Source organism: Bombus vosnesenskii, unplaced genomic scaffold (assembly GCF_011952255.1).
Source record: "Bombus vosnesenskii isolate JDL3184/JDL3185 unplaced genomic scaffold, Bvos_JDL3184-5_v1.1 scf7180000013369, whole genome shotgun sequence".
NCBI classification, from domain to species: Eukaryota; Metazoa; Arthropoda; class Insecta; order Hymenoptera; family Apidae; genus Bombus; species Bombus vosnesenskii.
In genome coordinates, this window is record NW_022883002.1 from 16,255 (window position 1) to 41,169 (window position 24,915).

General features: G+C 34.0%; 1 protein-coding gene across 5 annotated transcripts; it reads right to left on the bottom strand.

The window, feature by feature from the left end:
* Positions 1-1,966: 1,966 nt before the first annotated feature.
* On the bottom strand, positions 1,967-4,472 carry LOC117237299 (katanin p60 ATPase-containing subunit A-like 2). Of its 5 annotated transcripts, XM_033501096.1 has the most exons (8): positions 4,353-4,466; positions 4,223-4,279; positions 3,739-3,928; positions 3,352-3,635; positions 3,007-3,129; positions 2,836-2,948; positions 2,423-2,622; positions 1,967-2,272 (listed from the first exon to the last, which is right to left on the bottom strand). In XM_033501096.1, exons 4-8 carry the CDS (start codon positions 3,353-3,355, stop codon positions 2,218-2,220), a joined length of 495 nt encoding a protein of 164 aa, XP_033356987.1. In that variant the 5' UTR covers positions 3,356-3,635; positions 3,739-3,928; positions 4,223-4,279; positions 4,353-4,466; the 3' UTR covers positions 1,967-2,217. The 5 variants fall into 5 exon arrangements, with proteins under 5 accessions (XP_033356987.1, XP_033356986.1, XP_033356989.1 ...); XM_033501095.1 differs by lacking the exon at positions 4,223-4,279; XM_033501098.1 differs by having other exon boundaries at positions 3,352-3,623; positions 4,223-4,466.
* Between the last annotated feature and the right edge of the window lie 20,443 nt (positions 4,473-24,915).

A 24,915-nucleotide genomic window follows, 5' to 3' on the forward strand; every position in this document is an offset into this window, starting at 1 on the left:
TGGATTGTGACTCTGAAGAAGCAAATGCGTATAAACATCACTTCATACCGGGACCATCTTTCAATTCGATGACTGATATAATGCCACCTGCACCTCCTTTACCACCACAATTAATGGCCAAGTAAGTACAATTTAAAAATTCTAATGGAATGCTGAATACTTCTAATATTAATAAGTAATTTGGAATATGTTTAACATTTTATTTGGAAAAAAAATACGAAATTTTAATAAAATGTACTAGATCACCAGATAATGATACAGACGCACTTTCAAGTATGTTGATGTCATGGTATATTAGTGGTTACATGGTATATTACACAGGTAATTATTTCATATAAGTATTTTATTGTATATTAAATTTTCAATGGACTATGTTATTTCTTTTGTAGGTTATTATCATGGTTTGAAACGAGCAAGAAACAATCAAGAGAACAGGAAGAACTGTTGATTATATCAATTTTTTCAATAACAATATAACAATAATATAAGATATAATAAAATATAAAACTCATTGTATTTATTTACTTCAATTATTTGAAATAAAGAACAGCTTTATTTTCATATAAGACTTTAAGACTTTTTTAAAAATAATTACTAAGATAAGAAAACATAAAAAACATATTTTTGATAAAATACACTCACATATATATGTCGGGTTATCATTAGGATTTAAGGCGCGTAATGATCCTTCGTTTGAATTAGCCATTGTTTTACGAAACAGAGAATATATTTACGCGAATAAACAAGATTTTACAAAATATTATGAATAATGAGTTTAATAAATAATAAGATTAACAAACGATAAGTTTAACTAATAATTAGATTAAAGATTAATAAGTTTAACGAACAATAAGAGGAACGAATAATTAGCCATTGTTTTACGAAACAGAGATTATATTTACGCGAATATACAAGATTTTGCAAAATATTATGAATATTGAGTTTAATGAATGATAAGATTAACAAATGATAAGTTTAACTAATGATTAGATTAAAGAATAATAAGTTTAACGAATAATAAGAGTAACGAATAATATGTTTTACGAATAATAAATTTAACGAATAATGAATTTAATTAACGCTATTAACAATGTTCCTGGGTTCAAACGAATCCACGGTCAACGGGATAACTTTTTACTATGCGTAGAATAATTTTAAACACAAAAAAATACGATTGCTAAGACACTCGGTAAATTGCTCGATGTATCACTTTCCAAGGCGATCACACGAATGAATATCTGATGAAAATCTTTTTCGCTATACGACTGCATTTGTTTGTTATATGCTCGCTGGAAACATCGAGAAGGTTCCAATCGTTGTTGCTAGGCAATTTCTGTCAAAAGTTTGTTGTATACTCTTTGGAAACATCGAGAAAAATTCAAACGCCGTTGCTAGGCAGTTTCTGTCTGGAGATTGATTCCTAATACAACGTGTGTCCCATTATATCGACATCTCTAAAGTACAATTCTATGTGATTTCTAGGGAGAACAATACAACCGATCCACACCTTCGTCAGGCAAAACGTTTATCCCGTGACCGTGGCTACGTTCGGCGACCAGTTGTCATCTCGAACCCACTTTCGCTTTCACAAATATCAAACAATTACAAATGACAATTGCTTAATTACAGTTATGATAAAATCTAGGCTAAAGCATTAGAAGGCTTCCTCAAAATTGCAAAGGGAAGGCTCCGGTTTTCCTTTCATCTCCGACATATATAATACAAGGATATAATACAACCGAACATTTTAAACTTAGCCTATAGCGCGTGCGCGCACACACGCGCACACACATGACACACATGACGCGCACACACATGCGCGCATACACACATGCACACACATGCGAATGATTTCTCGAACGATAATGCATTTATTTATATTTTTCAATATCTGTCCTTACGATTGCGTATTTATTTGTTCCACGTATCATATTTATCTATTTGCATAACTGTAGGTGACATTTTTTTTAACAATTTTGCTAATATTTCATAACTTTTTAATTCATATTTCAAAGTGGTAACAGGTGTTTCTTTCTTTTCAAGTCTCCTCCATATCGGGCTTATTTCTAGTAGCCACGCTTGCTTACAAAGCAATTTTATATCTGCACAAGAATATCTTTCAGTACATTTTACTATGTGGTTTACAATATCTGTATTTTCTAATAAGTGGTTGCTAAGGTATAATTTGAATATACCAAGTCGAGCAACTTCATTGGGTTATGATACGTATATTTGCTTTTCGAGACGCCTGAGTAAAGCTGCATCAATGCCCCTAATAACATATTTACAATAAATATTATCGTTCTATTATACTAATAATAATGAAGGAATACTTCAAACAACACAATAACATATTTGGAATTTGGAGAAATATTACGATATTTTCTACTTAGAAAACATTGAAATAACGTGATATACGTACCAAGGGGAATTAGTTGTAGCCAGAAGAACTACATTAGAATTCTCATTAGACACTAATCCATCCAATCTAGAAAGAAGTTCTGATCTGAATCTCTTTGCAGGTTCAGACAATATACAGTCTCCTTTATTTGTGGCGATCCAGTCAATCTCGTCGATAAAAATAATTGTAGGCGAATGACTATAGGCAAGTTCAAATAAAACCTGTTCAGTTTAACAAATGTATTATTCATTAAATATTATATTCGAAATTCCTTAAATTCATTGCCTCATCACGAATATGATATCATTTCGTTTTCCAAACAACTATTCTATTTATATATAAATGACGAAAAATAAAATCAAATCTTTTTATACCTAGAATCTCTCCTTCATAGACAAAGGAACAAAGAAACTTACATAGACAAAGCAACTTACACGTATATACTTCTCGGAATCGCCTCTCCATTTGCTGACCAATGAGCTGGCAGTTATGTTAAAAAAGGTGCAATGGCATTCTGTCGCGACTGCCTTCGCTAACTTCGTTTTCCCTGTTTTGTATATTTCTTGTAAACATGTACAGAAATGAAAAGAATACGAGTATCTTACCTGTACCAGGTGGGCCGTACAGCAAAATACCTTTCCAGGGGGAAAACGGGCCACCAAAAAAGATATGATACTTAAGGGGATACACAACGGCCTCCTTAACAGCGGTTTTACATTCCTCTAGGCCTATAACGTCATCCCAATATACATTTAATTTGTTTACTATGATCTCCTGTGACGATACAAAGATAAAATGGCGTCTTCTCTATATTAAGTAAGTGTTACGTAATTTGATATTTGAAGCGTTACTGAAATCACGTCATCGTCGATATACGTTGGACGGTTTATCGACGGGAATTTTATCGTTTAAAAGCTTTACGATATGTATATTAATCGAAAATAACTTACGCATGAGATGTCCTCAGCCTCGTAATTCCGGATTATCTGAATAAAGCTTTTCAATGCATTTCAATATCTTCGATTGCATGGATTGTTCCATTGGGACGTTAAATAGCTCTTCTGATGAACGTCCATCACTCTCATTGGGGAATATTGACGTCACTGTCATTGCGAGATTAATATGATTCGTATTGTCATCAGTTATCTTCTGCTGTAGATTCGTCTCTTTCACAGGCTCACTTCTCGCTTGTTTACTAACAGATTTGGCTTTTGTCTCAATACTTCTACAAACACTGGATCATATTGTAATACGATACGTTGAATACGATACGTTGAATACGATACGTTGAATACGTTGAATACCGTTTAATATCGTTAAATAATTTAAATTCTTACGTTTTGCTTGCATTTGTCACTTCCCTCGTCATTTCCCTTCCAGTTATTTTCTTACACAATATGGGATATTTTTGAAATTTCATCTTGTAATAATTTTCATACTCTGCAACGATAATTTCCAAATCGATGTTGTCGCAAACCCGATGTTCGGGAGATAGACGAGCTTCCCGGAATAATACATCGCTAACGTCTATATACATAAAAAAATGTAGTTTTTAATTAATTATAGTTTTTAACTAATTAAAAATATTTTTCGCAATGACTGAACACTATAAGATAACCATCAAACAACTGTTTTATCTCTAGGTAAGACAGGCAAAAGAATGTATTTACTATATAAATCCTCGAAGATAATTTCTTGTCTTCTGCTTTTTAATTTTCAATTTTTAGATGGATAAGAATAATTTGAATTTATACTTCATATATTTGTTTATAACTAGTTAATCTACATAATCGATGGAGTTATTCTTAACTACTGAATTACCGATGTCGAATTTTCAAATTTGGTTTCGCCTTCTCTCTCCATGATGTCCACTGATTTCTATTTCGATTGGTCACTGACACTATTCAAAAGAATTGGAACTAGGAATATATTTTAATTATAATATACTCACCCATTGTGTTCCAAATAATCACATACAAGGTATAATATGTTCCGATGACGTTCCGAAATACGACTCTCCTCCTAATATAATTATTTTTTCATTACAATAATATAAGGTTTTTCATGTAATTTTTTGTTACATTTGCGAATTCAACGAGTTACACATGATTTTTCATGAAACACGAACGTTAAAAATATTTGATACAGTCTAATTATAAAAATTGTTAGAAGCAAAAGTCATAGATACTATGTGCGAGTATCGCATGAAACGAACAGCTATTAAGAGAACTGCAGCAATATTACAAATCAAATAACAAAACACACTCGTCTGTGACGTGGAAATTCTAAATTCTAAAATCTAAAATCTAAAATCTAAAATCTAAAATCTAGAATATTCCTTACCTTTTTTCGCAGATTATAAAATATCTTATTCATACTACCTTGCATCGATAAATCACCGTTCATAGTGACACTTTCAAATCGCCTATCGTTTCTCAATGGATACGAGAATTTCCGTTTATTACTTTAAAAACAACCCGTCCATTGCGTTTCTCTTAAAAAATTCTTTCAACTCTGTTGAAAACCGAGCATCAAACAAGAGACAAACGATTTGTTGTCATGGAAATGTTTGGTTCACACATAAGCAACGCACAAATATAATGATAGAATAGCTGAGTGTGTGTACTGTATAGTAAGATGGATGCAACATGGAAATAGAAAGAGAACACCATGTATAGATACTTCCTGTCCTTGTTTAATCAGGCATGCACACTAGTGGACACTGACGCTGCTCGTATACCGCTGTTACATATTTCCTGTACAAGTGCGCGTCATTAGACAAGGACGGAACATCCTCTCTCTACTTCTCTATCGCGTTTTTAGTTCGCTCACGCGCTCTGTACTTATATCTATTACATTTCCACCATAAGCAGCGGCCGTGCAGTGACTTACAAAAGTTCCGAACGGTTCCATCCTGGGCGGACGGTTAATTGCGTTCGGTACTTCGAGGCAGGAAGGTGAGTACAGAATCGCTCCTCTTAGTACTCTTATTAGAAGTGTTATCATCGAATATAAGTTTTTTCAATAAATTCTTATCGTTTTACAATCTTTCTAGAATACAATGACGTCAGCAATCGATCATTTTCGCGAATTTATTGTAAATTAATTGGGGGAATATCTGGAGTTCTTTATCGGTTTCGACTGTAAAATCAGCAACTATTCGAATTTTTCATTCATAATTGTGACATTTTCGACTCTTCCGTTGCCAAGACCCTCTTGAGAGATTTTTGGCACGTTCCATCACCCTTGTTAAACGAGTGCACATTGGTGGATATATTGATTTTAAAAACCAATACGTGTACGAGATTTATTATCTCACTGGGACAAAGAAATCCGTTTTATTCGCGAATTTTCCGTGTTTCTTCTTAATTTTCGTGAGTGTCTGGCGCGGAGCATTATTTGAATGAACTTTTCATCGTTCAGATTATATTTCGTTTAAAAAGATTGAAATTGATGTCGAGAAGAAATGAAACAAGGTGCTCGGGCATTCTTTCGTTTCCCGGGGAAAGAGAAATATGAAAAAAACGGTCGTTCTTCCTTCTGCCATTTTCGTCCATTACCAAAATGGCATGACCCAAGTGTCCCGGGCCCCGAATCAATCAAGCGAATTTTGAATAATTTTTGAATAATATCCAGTTAATAATTTGTGAAACAAATTAATTTCATTTTATTGTTGGAAACAAATTAGTTGGATTTTTCTTTCTTTAGCAGTTTTTGCCAGAGTTGACCTGACGTGCTACTTCAGTTTCCATCTTCGCTTCTCGAAACTTCCAACGTCCTTGGTGTTGGAGTCTCCTTGCCCAGGTGAGTACATAGCTTCTAGATACTGGTCGCTGTTCATCCTTACGAGCCTCTCGAGCTTTAGTTGTCAATTGTTATCGTTAAAGGAAGAGAAGCTCGCGACAGATGTTATCGAACAAATCGTTTATTCTCGAAAAGTTCGAACTTGTTCGTTGCGTTTGAATATATATGGACGGACGCCATTTTTCATGACATCATCATGATTTGTCATGTCGTGAGTATAGCTTCTGACTACCATATGTTTGTGATTTATGTGAAATTTGACCACTATACCGTGATAGAATAATATTTCCAATGAATTATAAATATTGTGAATTATAAATATTTGTTACAAATTATATCGTACTTGAGATGAAAATGAACCATATATCTGCTTATGGAATATGAGGTAGTAAATCATTCGAAACATAATAACGATTAATTAAGCACATATACAATAACGTTTACGAATGAATATTGCGAATTATTGTATGGCTTTAATGCGGTATTTAATGTTTTGATTGCGGTCTTTGAAATGGTATCATAGGTGCTGATATAATATCGCGCGAAAAAGGAAAGACCAGTGGTTAATATTGCAGGTGCACCAGTGCGTTGCGCTCGTCGAGGGTGGTTTTGACGCTGGTGCCGAGGAAAGGCGCAGAACGTGTTCGATCGACCCGCGAACGTAGCCTGTGCTCATACTGCGACAGAGTTCGTTTCAGTTAGGCTCAGTCGCTGTTTGTCCGTCGACAGCGTATAGTCGCGTCGGCCTACGATTCCTTTTTTCTTCTTGTTTCTTGCGAACTCTCTCGCAACAGCCGTTTTATACGTACGCCGCCAGTATATCGCGTGATCATCGTTCCCGTTGCTTCCCTTACCCTCTCACGTCCTTCGAAGAAGACCTCCCTTTGGTTTTTCCTTGTTTGGAGGGAATTCATCGCTCGGACACATGGACTGCGAAGTACGAGGGTATTCCAATTTTTTAATATATAAATTTAGTTTCCTCTATGGTGTTAGAGAACATAATGCGAGCATTTTATGATATAACGAATATATTCGTATATATTTTAGTTTATTCATTCGTCAAATTTCCCTAGTAGGCCGGCCTGCAGCTCACATGCAGCACTTAGTAAAAATTTGTTTTGTTAGAGGTTGGCCATTCTTCTTGCTATAAAAATATCGTGAAGTCATATCATATGATAAAGCACCTTCTGAAAGCTAGATGCTCGATAACGAGCCTAATGATTCTCGGTAGTTTGTAATGTCAAGCTTTGAATTGGCGAGATCGCTCTGCTGTCAAACCGCCGTCCAGCGGCGACCACATTCTTTAACCACGTTCAAGGGGTATATCACGCTACAGAAACCATCAAAGGGTTTGCAAGTTAGTTGCCTTTTAGAAGTGGGGCAGTTGGTTGTTACATGTCATCCGTAGTTGCTGGCTGTTCTCTTTAGTCGCCATACATCATAGTGACGACGGTTATAGTCGCCAGTTGTCCTTGCTAATGGTTGCTTGTTGTCGCTAGTTAGTTCTCGTTATCGTTATATATTCCATCAATCACGCGAAATTTAACGTATGGGATTTTATTCTTCTTTATTCTTTCTGTAGGGAGATTTTTTAAGACGAGGAAAATATAGAATATTTCAAGACGACGGTAAGGTTTGAATTTAAGTAACTATTTTATGATACAACAAAGTGGAAAAACGATTTAATTTTATAAAGTTTAAGGTAATTTTTTAAAAAACTTCGAATTTAAAAGATTCAAATAGATATCTTAAACGTAATTAAACCCTCCATATCGTAAGAAATTAAATGAAATTGCGCAAGAAAGTTAATACATTTAATGTATTATTTTAAACATTTGTTTAAAAACATTTATTTAAAATTTAAGTGTAGGCGTTGACGCGCGCGCGCCATTCGAAGCATTTGTCAGTTCGTTACATCTGCGGTAAAAGTTGTAACTACGAAGAAGCTTAACACATGGTGCGTCTCAAGACGACAGTAAAAAGTATTAAGAGATTTTTCGAGATTTTTTCTTTTAAGTTTCCAAGTACTTTTTCTATTTAACTTCTTTTTTTGCATTTTCTCACAATATTCGATAAATAAAGACGAAATATGACAGTTCTTAGTTCGGGGATTTATTGGTTCGAAAGTTACTTCAAAAGTGTTTCTGGAGTTCATGCGGTTAATACTTTTAAACTACTGAGTACGACTTATTCCGTATGGCTGGACAAATCTTTGTTGATACTGTAAGCGTAACTGGTCCGGATATTGTCTTGTGGAGATAGAAAAATACACGAAGTATTGATTGAACTACATATTTTTTTAATTCTTTTTTAATTCTTTTAGTTCTTCATATATTGATAATAGAACGATATTCCGCTACTTTGAGCACAATATAGTAATGTTTAAATAAATAATAAAATTTACGCATTTCGTCTTCATGCGTCGATAAGAAAATGCAAAAAAAGTTAAAGAAAGATGATGCGCAGACGCGAAGTTTAGTCAGCAATAATATTTAAAACCTCTAAAATATATTGTACACATTTATTTGCAAATAAGCTCAATGAAATTAAACTGTAACTGTGTTTCCAATAATGTCTTCGATGTATTGCTCGCCATTATGTCGGATTAATAACTCTAAGTGATCGACCTTAATCACTAAATGGCTGCCGTGATTCAGTGGTATAGCTTTACATATGACGGACATCGCAGGCGCTTATAAGACGTCTATTGTGAAACGTTTCCAATAGCACCGTTTATGTGATGGTAAAATCTGAATATATATATATCGTTGAAATATATATCGCTTATCACTTGAGTCTGACACGATCGTTTTTAAATAGAATCACAATTTTTTATTCTTTACAAAATCAGTCTATAAAGATTATGTGCAAATAAGATAGATAAATAGATAAATGGTTGTACAAACTTATAAAACAGATATTACAAGTATATCTAAATAAATGATATATTTATAAATTGTAATATTTGATTTAAAGTTTAAATAAATAAAAGAGATACTCGTGACTTACAATAAACGTATTTTTTTTCAATTTTTAAACAAAGCAAAAGTGGATAACAATTTTTCAAAATGTAAAAATCAACACAATGGTTGGTTTCTTTAATTAATCAATAACGTTTAAAGTTAATTAATGTCCAGAGTGGTTTGTACATTTTGTATTTCGCCGTATTTCAACGTTCGATGTGTAAATAAAACTTGATGCCTGAAATATCGAAAAAATAATTAAATCCGATCGTTCCGTCGAATTTGCAAATTGTATACTCGTGTAAAATCGAGTGCGCTTGTGTATGCTGATACGAAAAGTGGTAGTATATTTTTCTTTTTTCGATTATCGTTATCACTTTTTGTGTGGAAAAATTAATTCCGTGAAATGGAAGTGCAATCAATACGGCTTATCACGAAATAATAGCACAACGACGGTACATATTGGTATTGACGTCAGCTTCACAAAATTTCTCGAGTATCGCGGTCGACTATTTGGGTTAAGAATTCATTTTCAAGGTCCTACAAGCACGAGTATCTTATGGATATGAAATTTTCAGTGTACATTTTAATAACCATATTTCATATTGCATGCTGCGGTCCAAGAAAAATTCGCAGTTAATATTCTGCTAATCCCTGCTGCTTTTAAAGACCATAAGTAAGGTCCGTAAGGTCGTCCGTAAGGTTTAAAAGATTTCGAGTAGATTTGTATTACGTATTTTATCTTCTAATTTTTAAAGAGAGGGTCGTGTTTAATTAATTGAAAATGACGAAACTGTAATGGGACATTATTATCAAATATTAAACGTGGTTCCATTGGATACTTTTATGGTCTTTGCGAGATATATATGCATTATACGTTGCTATTAGCAACGCGTAGCGATGAACGATGGAGAGCAGTACCTTCGTTATCTCGTCTCGGTTGTGTACATATCAGTAATGCACAGTACTCGTACTAAATATCTTACAAATTCCATAGAGATTTTCAGATTAGTTTCGAATAATACCAACATGACCATGATAGTCACAGTACAGTATTAAATAGTGCCACTATGCATAATACACTCCTAAAATGTTTCTACAAATATATTTGTCCGAATATTTTTGTCAGCTACTATATCCTAGCCACGATTTATTAAACAATATATAGATTTAAAAAAGAATATATAACGACATTACTTGTTTAGGCTAGATTGGTTTAACTTGTATAGTTTTAATAACTGTGTAAGATCAAACAAGAACTTATCGTTAGTTTGGCGAGATTTGATTACACGAAGCAACATAATTGCTTTGAAACTCAGGACAGAAAACAATGTCAACCGGTAGACGCGTTTGTCTGGTGAACGTGTAACGCGTGAATAATAGATAGCGACAATCACGCGAACGCTAGTTACAGCTGACTTGGCTTACATTGTAGCATTCAAACTAGAGTATACGAGCCGTAAGCGCTATTGAAAGTTCAAAGGCCGACTAGTGAGCTTCATCCTATCTCATTTTTTAATCAGGCGATGGATCGACGAATCGTATTGATTTCGAGGATTATTATAGTTCTGTGGCAATTTTAAAGCGTGGTTTGTCTAATCTTGTCTCGTTAGCTACAGACTCTTTGGCGAGCAGCCTGAAACTTGATCCAGTTTCGAGAAAATGAAAAATTCGTTTCTTCTCTTTGCTTCCCTGTTCCCTCTTTCCTCCTTTTTCCCTTTTTACATCGCGTTAAGACCCGTTAAATAATATTGACTGCCGTGGACGCTGGCTGAGAAGTGCACTTTATAACTAGCTTTAAAATCACTGACGTCGATGAGGACAAAGGTAAGTTAGAGGGTCATTTATCTGAGCTGGTGTTATTCGACCTGAACTCTGCAGCTTTTCAGAGCTTCTTTCGTTTTTCTTTTAAGAGCAGAGATGTTAACTGGTCTTTTGTTACGTGTAAGAAGTATGTACTAAAGCTTATTTAGCACCAATTGGTTGCTCAAAGTCGAGATATACATACCTATATTATATTAATACGTTACAGAAGATGACGCGTTAGTTAGCTTATGAGAATTTATAGTGTATCACAGATCACAAAAGCAGAATGACTACTTTTTCATAAACGATATATGTATATGAATTGAAAGTTTAACTATTACGCCACATACTTCTCTCGATAAACGTCGTCGAGTGCATATTGTTATGGAATATTAGCCATTTGAATTCAATAGTTTCGAAGATACTAATGCTTCTGTGAAGTTTTTGCAGGCTGTTAATTTTTTTTGAGATACTACAAATTTTGAATAACTTCGATTAGAAATAAAAATCACATTACATTAACGCGTAGAATGTAACGTAATGGAAGATTGTAACGTAACGTAGATAATGTAAATATAAATTATATTACAAGGAAATAATACGGGTAAGTAATGTGAAACATTCTGGTTAAAATTGCATCCTTTGAAGGCTAGGACACACAGTACTTACGAAGTAGATTAAGTACCAAATGGGGTACTTAAGAAAATTCATGTTGTCATTGTTTAATAAACATCTTCAGCTAATAGCTTTCTGCAAAAGCTGGTTTAAGTTATGCTAGCTTATTCCTTATTAATTGCAATTATATTGTTCGTATCTCCTAGAGGATTAACAATCCATTTTTATAATGGATAATAAAAGTAAATTCCTATTCGGTTGTCCCAAGTTTCTTTCGTTTTATAAAGAAATGACAGATGCACAACATATTTTGTTTTATGTTATTCTATATTATTTTACATTAAATTGGAAAAAGGTGGATCACACGTAATTCAATAAAATAATATAAAACGAAAAATGTTGTACATCTATTACTATCTTATAAAACGAAAGAAACTTTTAAAACAACCTAATATTTCTCTACTACGACGCTTTTACAGTGCTAAAATATTTGATAAAAATGTTAAGAAATTCTAATATTGATTTAAGCGTATCGATTTATCTGCTCTTCATATTTAATCAAACAGAAATTGTTAATTATGATTTCCACTTAAAAGCGGATTGCATATTATGAGGATAAATTATCAAATTCATCTCTAATATAGAGATTAGAGAATCATTCATAGCCGCAATCCTGTTTACCGCTAACATTCCTGGTACTCAATAATTCATTAGGTGACTGCTTTAGCCGCACAGAATACACCTACAAATAATTAATCGCGATTAATATTCCATCGACTTTTGAAAATCCCTCATGTGATCTATTTCATGCGATGAGAATACGTATAAATTGAGATTGCGATCGACCATCCTCAGTCGGATAAATCGAGTGATTCAAATTATAACACAAAAAAAAGTTAAAACTAGTTACATTATCTTTTTCAATTTTTATGTATTATTTGGCGGAAGAAACTTTGGTAATTGGTAAGTAAAGTTCACCTCCTTAATGTTAATGATTTTAATATTGTTATTAAGCTCAAAGTTCTAAGGAATTTTCTATATATATATATATATACATATACATAACTGTGTGCGTATATGTATAATATACGTATAACAACCAAAGTTCAGCTCTCAAGTGTACGCAAAACTTTTATGTTCATTTTACGCTATACCAGTATGTTTCATGAATTTGTTTGCTAACAGTATCGAAACAAATAACAAGCAGAGGACGAGCTATTCATGAATTGTTTTGCCAGCGTGTACGCTCCCAATATTTTCTATTTGAGAAAACATACTTGTTGCTATTGCAACTACAAATATTTTTACAGTCGACGCTTTTGCCGTGAATCATTGGCTAACATGTAAAATCGAGAAAAAACATGGTTTATTGTGATGGAAATGTGGAAAACCGCAAAACCGATATAGAAGGGAAAATAAAGGAAAGGAAGATAGATAAGTAGAAGCTTGGGGTCAAGTTTAATTCACTGAAACCGAGCTGCTTGTATCATCACAAAACAAAATTGCCAGTACGTCATTTCCGTACTCTCGTCCTCGCGAAAATGGTTTCGCTTGTTAAGGAAAAACGAAGAGACAGGGAAGAGAGGAAAAAGCAGACGGAGAGCGCTTTTAAAAAGCTGGCGAACCGTGTGTTACCACAACGAGACACGCGATGCTATTTGTCGCTTTAAATTGTGCCGCAACTCGTTTTTGAGATCTTTGCCAGGGGCGCGTTAAAACATACTGAAAATATATTTCTGGCTTTTCTGGGGTTTAACTGAAATATGACAAATAACGTTGTAAAACATATGTACTTATGACTTACAGAGTAATTGAGTGTACAAAATATATAGTATACAAAATAGCCAGCGATTTAGGGCTTTAAAAGATCAAAAGAAAAGAAAAGAAAAGAAAAGAAAAGAATAGATAATATGTTGTGGCAGTCTAAGTCGATCTAAGAAAATAGATAAAGGGAGGGGAGGGGCAAAGCTAGTTAATCTGGAAAGAATCCAAGCGTCAATTTCAAGCATTTACAGAGAATCAAGCGGGCTGGTTAAGTCGTGAGTTGAGCAATTATCCCGCGTTAGGTTCAATCAGGTTAGTCCCACGCGAAATTGATCCAACCATGCGAAAACGAGGTGTATTCTGATTTCTGTCGCAGATACTTCTGGCTAGTGCAGTACCTACACGGTGGTTGCTGAAATAGCCGCTTCTCATCTATTTTCCGCAGCACGGACATCATCCTTTGATCCCTTACGACTAACGAAGTTTTCGAAGATGTACGGCAGTTTGAGATTCTACTTGAAAATGATCATGACTGCGGTGTGTGTGCCGTCTGCACTTCTTTTTGTCCTTCCGTTAAAAACTGGTAAGTTGATAATGATTAATTATGCCATCGAAACCATATATAATGGCTACAAAAATGCCGCTAATATAATATTCCTTCTTTCTTCTATCTTCTTTCTTGTATATATATATATATATATATATATATATATATATATAATAATTCTATATTGAAAAAAATATGAAATTATCATGATATATACATTGCTACATAAGTTATATATAAAATATGTATATTATACCCTTGCCTACTGACTGATATGAATTTCTTTCGGTCCCGAATGCGTTAAAAGAGAGCGCAAAGAAGTCGAAATTACTTATTGTAATTAGTAAAACGACCTGAGAGGCAGACAGATACAAGAAAGAAGGAATATTATATTAGCGGCATTTTTGTAGCCATTATATAGGGTTTCGATCGCATAATTAATCAGTATCAACTTACCAGTCTTTAACGGAAGGACAAAAAGAAGAGCAGACGGCACACAGACCGCAATCATGATCATTTTCAAGTAGAATCTCAAACTGCCGTACATCTTCGAAAACTTCGTTAGTCGTAAGGGATCAAAGGATGATGTCCGTGCTGCGGAAAATAGATGAGAAGCGGCTATTTCAACAACCACCGTGTAGGTACTGCACTAGCCAGAAGTATCTGCGACAGAAATCAGAATACACTCGTTTTCGCATGGTTGGATCAATTTCGCGTGGGACTAACCTGATTGAACCTAACGCGGGATAATTGCTCAACTCACGACTTTAACCAGCCCGCTTGATTCTCTGTAAATGCTTGAAATTGACGCTTGGATTCTTTCCAGATTAACTAGCTTTGCCCCTCCCTCCCTTTATCTATTTTCTTAGATCGACTTAGACTGCCACAACATATTATCTTTCTTCTTTTCTTTCCTTTTCTTTCCTTTTGATCTTTTAAAGCCCTAAATCGCTGGCTATTTTGTATACTATATATTTTGTACATTCAATTACTCTGTAAGTCATAAGTACATATGTTTTACAACGTTATTTGTCATATTTCAGTTAAACCCCAGAAAAGCCAGAAATATATTTTCAGCATATTTTAACGCGCCCCTGGCAAAGATCTCAAAAACGAGTTGCGACACAATTTAAAGCGACAAATAGCATCGCGGGTCTCGTTGTGGTAACACACGGTTCGCCAGTTTTTTTTTTTTTTTTGATATGGGTAACTGCCATATTCTCTTGAGTTTCCAAATCGTAAAGAATCTTTGCCCAGGGATTGGTCAACTGTGTATGTCCCCATGCGACGTAACTTGCTTAAGGAACACGAGCCGGTGATATGCAGGCAACGTATAATTGATTATCATTCGCTCTGAAACGCTGAAGTAATGACCAGTGCAGTGGTCCAGTGGTCATATTGAATGCCGCTGGATATATCAGCATTTGGCAACCTAACCCAGAGAAGCAGGAAATATGAAGCCACCGAATACCAATTAACTTCGTAGTTGCACGGTTCACATTCCATCATTTCTGAATATGCGAGGACAGTCCTCTTATTGTGCTTTTAATTCTTTTATTTGTTTCATTTTCAGCAAATATACTGGTTTTTTAAATTAAGCTTCTTTTTATACAGATTTACAGATTATATTAATTTTATATAGAATATATTTAAGAAAGATATTTAATTTTTTTGCTAGTTAAGTATTGATCGATTAAGTTACTGTACCTTTGTTCCGATAAATGCGTGCCATTTCCTCGAATCTAATATCATAGCAAATGCCAATACCTATTTTGCAGCCCTTCACATCGAACGTCGTTAGGGAGTTACCAGGACTGAGTGAATCACTCTCTCGAAAAGTAATCTTATTAGGAATGTCGATGTCGAATAGATGTACCTAATAACATAAAAATGTGGTCGCTAATTCTATTGCTGCAACTTTTGTAATTTAATATCAAAGTTACCAACTCCTAAACTTTAATTATTTTTTATTTAATAACTGACAGCGTTTTTATCACTTTCTTTTATTAAAAAATCTTATCATTTAATAATGTTTAAAAAGGAGAAAAAATAAGTAGAATAATATTTTAAGTATGTGAAAAATTTATACAACACAAACACATTACAACAAAAATGGGCGTTTCCCGTATCATAACGTATTTTATAAACCGTAAATTATAGAATTGGTTATAGTATACGTATGTACATATGTATATTCCTAAATTATTCCTAGATAGAGTCACTTTCTTCACCCCAATATTTTCAAATTCAAAGCCATAAAGGAATATATTACTTACCTTTCGGTGTTTTGCTATCAAAGTTCCATCGGGACCCCAAATAGTACAGGTATTGTACAATTTATCGCCCTCTATTTCAGGCATCGTACCACCAACTACATAGATGTTGTTTTCTTTAGCTGCGTTCGATGAAGCAACGCTCGTTTCACCATCAGGAATACTCTCGGCGTATTTTCGAAAGTACTCTGCATTGCAATATTTCAATTAATGAAAAATAACTGTCTTTTGTTCCAACCATAAATTAAATTGAAATGTTTGTCAGTTTTTTATTTTTTAAATTATTAAAATAACTAAGTTTTATATTTCGACTTAATTAAATATGCAATTACTTAGCTAATAGTATATATAATAAATTGTTTCTACAGGTTCAAAATGAAAAATGAATATTTAGAAATATTTAATTACGACAATGCTATTTGTGTTAGCATCAGTGGCTTGTTACTCAACGACTTTGCTAGTACTTTTTGAAACATAAAGTTAGTTTTCAATTAACACTTATACTAGAGGCGGAATTATAAATGCAAAATAATTGATAATACTAATTTATAAGTACCTAATTATTAGTATCTTAAAAAATATATTTATACAACAATCACGATAATCATGAAAATGGGGAAATCCTATATTCTCGAATCAATTCACAATTTATTTTGTATATTAATTAGATTCCGCGCTCATCAGTACGTACTCACTGGCGACATCGAGAAAATGTATCGGCAATTCCTCGTACGACCAGAGGATCGGAAATATCAAAGGATATTATGGCGCAGCGCGAGTGGAGAAACAGAAACATATGAGCTTAACACCGTAATACTCTTATCATAGAAATAGAAGCAGTCCTCAATTCCCGCCCTCTAACTTCTATCTCCACCGATCCAAATGATCTCCTAGCCCTCACTCCCGGACATTTCCTCATTGGCGATTCATTAATGTGCTTACGTGATCGAGATTTCAGAGACATTCCATCGAACCGACTCTCCAAATGGCAGCATATCCAACAGCTTAAACAACATTTTTGGAACCGCTGGCATAAGGAGTATTTGAACGAGCTAACCAACCGCAATAAATGGAGCAAGGGTGGACACAGCATCCAAAAGGGCACAATCGTCATCCTCAGAGAGGACAACGTTCCCTCCATGCATTGGCCTCTGGGCCGAGTTATCAAGGTTCATCCAGGCGCCGATGGTGTCATCCGGACAGCTACAGTTCAGACGGCAAAGAGCATTTTGGATCGGGGCGTCAAAAGGCTTGTCCCACTGCCAATTCAACCCGATCTCGAGAAACCCGAACAACTAGCCACCGAGACGAAATAAGATGGGAACTTCAACCACACCTCCCTAGTTTGATCGGTACCCCCTCAACGGGGGGAGAATGTTACGCCATGCGGCTTACCATAGGTCATATTCTTAACTATCGATCGCGGCACTATAATGTCGCAGACGGATCGTCGTGTCTGCCCGGCAAACAAACATTGTAGTGGCAAGCGCATGGTTCATTAAGCAGGGCGACTTCCAGAAACGTCGACTCGTGGCCCGTATTTTACCTCGCGTAAAAGAATGTGGCGTGATCCGAACGTAGTGAGGGTCGCCTTCCAGAAAAAACGAAAAAAATCGAAAGGCGTTCAGAACTTTTCGAGAAGTCAAACCGTCAACACATCTGATACGTCGCGCATTACTTATCAATCAAAACGCAGTTACATTTTTTTTGTTCCTTTTATATCTTTCTAGTTAATAAGTTGTTGAAATAAACATTAATTTATTTGTGTTAATTCTGTGGAATTTCATTGAACTACCCTTATTATCATAATCGAAATAAGGGGATCGATCAGTTCGTGGCGTCGATTATTTAATCGTAACGGGAACTTACAACTCTCGTTGACGTGCTATCTCGCGATCGCGTCTCTCCGCGAACGGTCGAAACAAAATGATTCACTAAAAACTGTCCTGAATTCCTAAGAATTTATTTACCGCAAAACTGACAAAGTGTTTATTTAAAAAATGAGGTTGAAGGTAGTCCTTTTCTTTCATTTCATTCATTTTCATTTTCTTTCTTAAGTATGGCTAACACAATATCTAATCAATTAAAATTTTATATTTTCACGTGAAAAGTTTCTTTAGATAATTATTATCAACATGATGACTAACTCTTACGAATTAATACGTGTCTGTAGGGCAATCCGGTGGACTTGATCGGCTTTTTACTTTGAAAGTTGAGTAATCGGTGTCGCTTTCTTACGCATCTTTGAACTGTATAAATGTTTTAAAATTGTTTGATCCAGAATGTACCACACCGGACAATCAAGAAGGCAGATGCCTTGACTACAGAAAATGTAAACCTCTGCAAGAAATATGGCAGATACAGTACCGTACAGCCACCGATTTTTATAGACGATCAGTGTGCAGATACCAGGGCAATGTTACGATCGTTTGCTGTCCGAACGATCCAAACAAAGAGAAGAGAGAAATTTTAGTAAAAACTGTGTATAAGTATAAGGCTTTGCGACCACCATACTGTGGTTTTAGCAACGTCTCTCATACCAGGGTGGTCGATGGTAAACCAGCTGAACTTGGTACGTTTTCTGTCTTTCTTTCCGATTAATAATAAGCCATTTACTGCAAAGAATGAACTTTAAAGGCATTAAACAGCACATCAATGTACATTTCAATTAGACTAAATAATAATGCTATGATTTTATCGGTGGTAACTTTACTTATTAACTTGAATTATTTCTTTCTTTTACTTCATGTTAGGAAGAGTATCTTTTTGCTTGAAATAAAAAATTGATATAGGAGTAATAATATGGATAGAGATCAAAAACTGTTGGGGCAGAAATTACACGTTTGAACTTTATAGTTCAGTATAGTTCAAATAGAAATTATATAGAATTATTTAATAATTTGTATTCCACTGGAATAAAAATTTAATTTCTGTCTTTATCAAATCTCTATTTCGGAGTATTTGTACGTATGTACTTATCGTCTGCTGTATGATCGAATATCGAATAGGTAATAATCGTTGTTACCCGTTATGTGAGAAAAAGTTATGTATATTCACAACTATGACTATTGCATTTTAGGCGCTTGGCCATGGATCGCTGCATTAGGTTTTCGTAATCCCCGAAACCCAGACAAACCACTATGGAAGTGCGGAGGTTCCCTGATATCGGCTAGGCATGTTTTGACCACAGCACATTGTGCACATATGGATGGAATAGAAAACATACACAATCATAATATTGCCATTCTTAGATTGGTGGAGGAGGTGTCATTTTCGAGTAAGTCCTCAAATATATACATATATATATATGCTATTGAGTATTACTGAAGTATCATATCCTGAAATTTCTTACTGTACACATATATTGTGTCATAAAGCGTGTACAATTCTTTCTCATACTTTTGGTCATTCGTTTCCTGCATTTTCATTTATTTTTTTATTTTTCAGGGTACGTATATCCCATTTGTACGAAAGAGCCCCTACGAAAGAGCAACTTCGTCGGCTATAATCCCCTTGTTGCTGGATGGGGAGCATTAAGATATAGTAAGTGATATCAATTTTGTAATAAAATTAAACAGTTCCAGTCTTAAATATCTTTCTTATTTTCTTCGTAGGACGACCACGACGTAATGCATTAATGGAAGTACAAATGCCAGTGATTAAGAACGCCGAATGCAAAATAGCTTACTCCAAATTTCCTAATGCACCTGATATCACTGATGGTATAATATGCGCCGAACATGCTCGGGGTGGAGAGGATTCTTGTACGGTAATTAAGTTACAGAGTTACTACAAACTATACGGTATCTGAAGACACGTCGATTCGAATTAACATCAAATCGACGTCTTAAACATTAAAAATAATAGATAAACACAATTTAATAGTTTTGCCCACTTCTCGCGCCTCGTTATGGTATTTAATCTAATTTCCTTCTAATCTTAGTTTGCTCAAAATACATATAACATGTACGTTATAAATTGGAGTATTTCAATACACAAATCAATAGAAGATTATTACTGTATATAAGTATAATTTCAATACAATTCGATCGATATATTTCCGTATCTTTGATTAAAAATTTAACGATCCTCTCAGGCTGACCGCGGCGGACCACTGCTGATACAACATGAATTAACCTCGTATTTAATAGGTATTGTGTCTTATGCTTATAAATGCGGCACAGCTGGGTATCCCAGCGTTTACACTAGGGTCACATCGTACCTTGACTTCATTCTCCAAGCGATGCAACAATATGATATTACTGTTCCATAAATATCATTGTGTAAAAAACGTAAAGTTGGATTTTCTTATTGTGGAGATAAGAAACAGCTCAAATTTACATTGTTTTGTACGTTACAAATTATAGGCTTAAAATGTACAAATGTAACTTTGAAACGACACTAATTTTTTACGCACGATAAACCTCCACGACTTAGATATGTAAAGATGATAAACGTATATTAATTCTATTAATTTGGTAATAATAAACCAACTTTCTGAGAAGTTCTGTAAATTTCGTTTCTGTTGTATCAAGAGAATAATGGAATATTCCACTTAGATCGTATACTTCTTGTATGTACGTACAAAATTTTCCGGCTAATCTAAAACACTTCATAAGATAGAGAGCTTCTGGAAATTCGGACACAGAGAGTGCATAAAATACAAGATAAGTCTCATGTCTTTCAAAATTATTTTTTATTCGCTAAAAACGTCCTGTGTACTCATGCAATCACATGCAACCTCGAAACTTCACTTATTTTTTATCACTTTCCAATTCAATACACTGTTTCTGCATTTTTGACTATATGTAAGAGAAATTTCCATTCAGCCAAAGGTGTACTTACAGATTATAGATTCCTATACGACTCTCGGTAAAAATTTATCCGCACTCCAGATAGTTAAAACTTCTGTCGACCGTATTGATCCATCTGCACTCTTCGTATGACGTCAATATCTGTTCAGTGCTGCTGCGTAGGTTTCATTGTGTTACGTCAATTCGTTTGTGACCGTTGCGCGTGTAATGGCGCTTTGCAATGGTGATTTGCAGGAAAACAGTGCAGGATGCTGTGATTCGTTTCTTGTGGTCGGAGGTTATGTTTGATGCCTATATTTATCAAAGATTTAATGCACATTGTGGAGAAAGTGTTTTGTTACGAAGTGTGTTTGAATGGGCACAAAAGTTCAAAGAAGATCGCACAAGTGTTATGAAAAAACAGCTGGACGCCCGTCCACATCCACGATGACAACATTGAACGTGCTCATGAACTTATGCTCTATGGAATAGACGAGTGACACTGGATAATGTGGCAAATCATTTGCAAATCAGCCACGGCTCTGCTTATGCAATAGTGCACGACAGATTTGGATTTTAAAAAGTTTGTGCGAGATGGATGCCGAAAAAGCTGATGAAAAGGTGAAGACGACGATGCATTCGTGGTTCGCAGCTCAGCCCAAAACATTTTTTAATGAGAAAATACAAAGGTCCTTCGGCAAATGGACAAAGTGTATACAGAAATCGGGTGATTATGTCAAAAAATGATGTATGTCTTTTTTGACAATTGCTTAAAATAAATTCTACACCGACAGAGCGGGTAACTTTTTACTCACCCTCGTAAGACGCTTAAATTTCCAATCTATTATGATGAATAAAAGAGCTTATACTATTAAATCTAATTGTATTTTGTTGCATGAGAGTACACGTGTATGTGATGTACATTACCTTTATATCCCCTTGAACGCTTCAATATTGCGCATATATACTATATTTTGTACAGCTTCTATAAAATTTTGTATGTTTGTGTAGGCTGTTAATCTAGAGGCTGGAGTACAAAGAAGTGGCACAATGATGTGGGCTGATGACATTTATAATTATCAAGGAATCACCCCTACATTCGCTCAGGTATATCTCGTTGACTATAATGTATTTAACATATATGATTGTTAGAATATTAATAATTAATTTTTAATTCTATCAGAATTTTAATGAAACTGTCCCTTGGGAAGGAAGAACTGATACCTTGATATCACGGTTTGTACATCCTATATATACGACAAATTTTAGAACATTATATAACGAAGAACCAGATCGTCGTGGCCATGTGATGTGAATACAAGGACTTGAATTTGATGATATTTTTATAATGTTAGATAACATAACTAAGTATCTTCACAGTAAGATAGGATGACATGGTTTACATGATCTTAATGTTGTTCACTTGAGTGATGATATTATAAGGAAAAGTGTAATATCACAGGTAGGATGATTCATAATTTAGAACTACTAACTCATGCATGTATTAAAAATTAAAGAAATATATTAAATTTTATAGGATATTTATGTTTAGTAACCAGTAATTCCGAGATTGGTATTCATGGTTACTATAACGAGGCTGTAGAAACGCACCCTTTCTTCTTTGCAAATGGTCCTGTATTTATGTCTAAGCCGAAACTAGAACCTCTGAATAATTTAGGTTTATTCTTGTTATTTTCTAAAATACTTATCTACAGTATACCATAAGGAATGATACCGTATCGCACCTAATCAAGTGCCTTAAGAAACATCAACAGGATATCACAGTAATCCCTTATCGACAGATATGTAAGTAAAAGTTATGTGTCATTGTTATACGCAATTATGTGTTAGTGTTATACACAGTTATTTATCATTTTCTATTAATTCGGTTGTAGCCACTACAATATCTATGACACTGGTAGTAATTATGAGAACAATAATGATGTGTTCTATAAGAGGAAATGATGATTAGGAACAAAAACTTACAGGTAAGTCAAAGTATATGTTATTTGCCATTTGAAAAGAAAGTTACTAACTTGGAATTTTTTGATAAATAATAATTGTGCAAAATATATTGGATTTCAAATTTGTCAAAAAGTGAAATTTAAGAAGCATTGTAATAATATAACATTAATATTTTGATTTTTCAGGAGATATCATGCGGTGGATGGATAATATGTAAAAAATATTAAGCAGTATATGAGTTTTCATATTGCGTAGAGATAACAAAATGAATTTTAAAAAATGTCGACATGGTAATAAGAAATAGCATCATGACAAAGAATATATAAAGACAGTTTCATTTTTTATAAGTAAAAATTTGTTGTTCCAGATTTTTAAATACAGTGAAACGTTTAATTAGTATCTTAATATCTTTAAATAATTATTATTTTAGAATCAATTGTAATTGTATCATACGTACTTTTGAATTCGTGCAAGAACATATGTAATTTTGAAGTAGTTATTATTAGGAAATTGTTAGACGCGAACAGTATGCGAAAAGTGAGTATGCAGTGTAATAATTATCAATCAAAACACAAGAATTAAATTCTTGAGGAAAAAATTTCCGGAATTTCTTATTTACGTGATTATAAAGAAATCCATAATAAAAAGGAGCTGCTTTCTAATACTTCTCTTCCTTGTAATGCCTACGTTAACAATAACGAGGTTCGACTTTTTGTTGTTAGAGGGATACTGGAAAATTTGAAAGTACAGTACCATTGGGAAGAAAATCACGATATTGAAAACGATATTTGCAAGTAAATTTCCAAAAAATCTGTTTTCAAATTTTCGCTTTCTATTTCACGTTAAAAGAATGGGAGGGCTGCCTTCTTTTTCTGCAAGACAAAACAAACATTCTGAATCTCGTATCAATGAATGATGTCAATAAGTTATTTTTCTTTTCAGATTGAACAATATTCCAGATTTATTCATAATTTCATACTACGCGAAGAATAGACTTTCATAGGTATATAAAGGAAATATTAAGTATAGGAAAACTCTTTTTCGTTGTAGGTGACACATGCTTCACGGTTGAACACATGTATTTTTGAACACATATAAATGAAAAGGTACTCTTATGGAGAAAAAGAATTGATACCTTCGATTGACATTAGATAATGTATATAAACTTATGAACAATCACTATCAGTTTGTATTTTAGGTGCACACGCAGATTTGTTGGAGTTCTTATAAAATGTACTTCCTGTGCGAACGTTTTATTCTTCCAAATTTTACGATACTATGTCTCATATAATAACTATATGGATTAAACGTAATATAAATGATCCAAAAATAGACTCGAACGACATTAATTGTCTTTCTATTTATACCAATATCGAAAATACAAGTAAAGCTGGAGCAATGGTATGCAAGAATGGACTATTTATTATTTTAAACCAAATCATAGCATATTCAGAATGCACAGTATTATCATGAAATGTAAATGAATCAGTTGTAAACGAACGATTTTACTGTAAAATCGTTGCCTCCTCTTTTTCATCTGAAATATAGCAGCAATGAGTACATTCTTTTAATATATAATAAAACGAGATATCTTTATAAAGTTACATATGTCATCACTGGTAACTGTTATCTCGTATGACGCCAAATATACCGTTAGTATGGAATGATATTTTTATGAAGATATACTTTAATGATAGATTTTATGAATGAAACGTTATATAAGAAAAATTATCTCTTGTTATTCTATGAAGTGTAGTAGCTAATGAAGATTAATTTTACGAAATATTAGAGCAAAAGAGAATTAAAAAATTAAAAAGATCTAAATAAGATTGTTCGTGTGGCTTAATTATCTCAATTCTGGTACACCACTTGTTACATTCTAACTAATTAGCGCTAAACAATAACTTGCAAATATTAAAGATATTAACACCTAAAGGTTTTCAGGAAATTTTATAATATTTGATTCTTGTATATCTAGTCATTG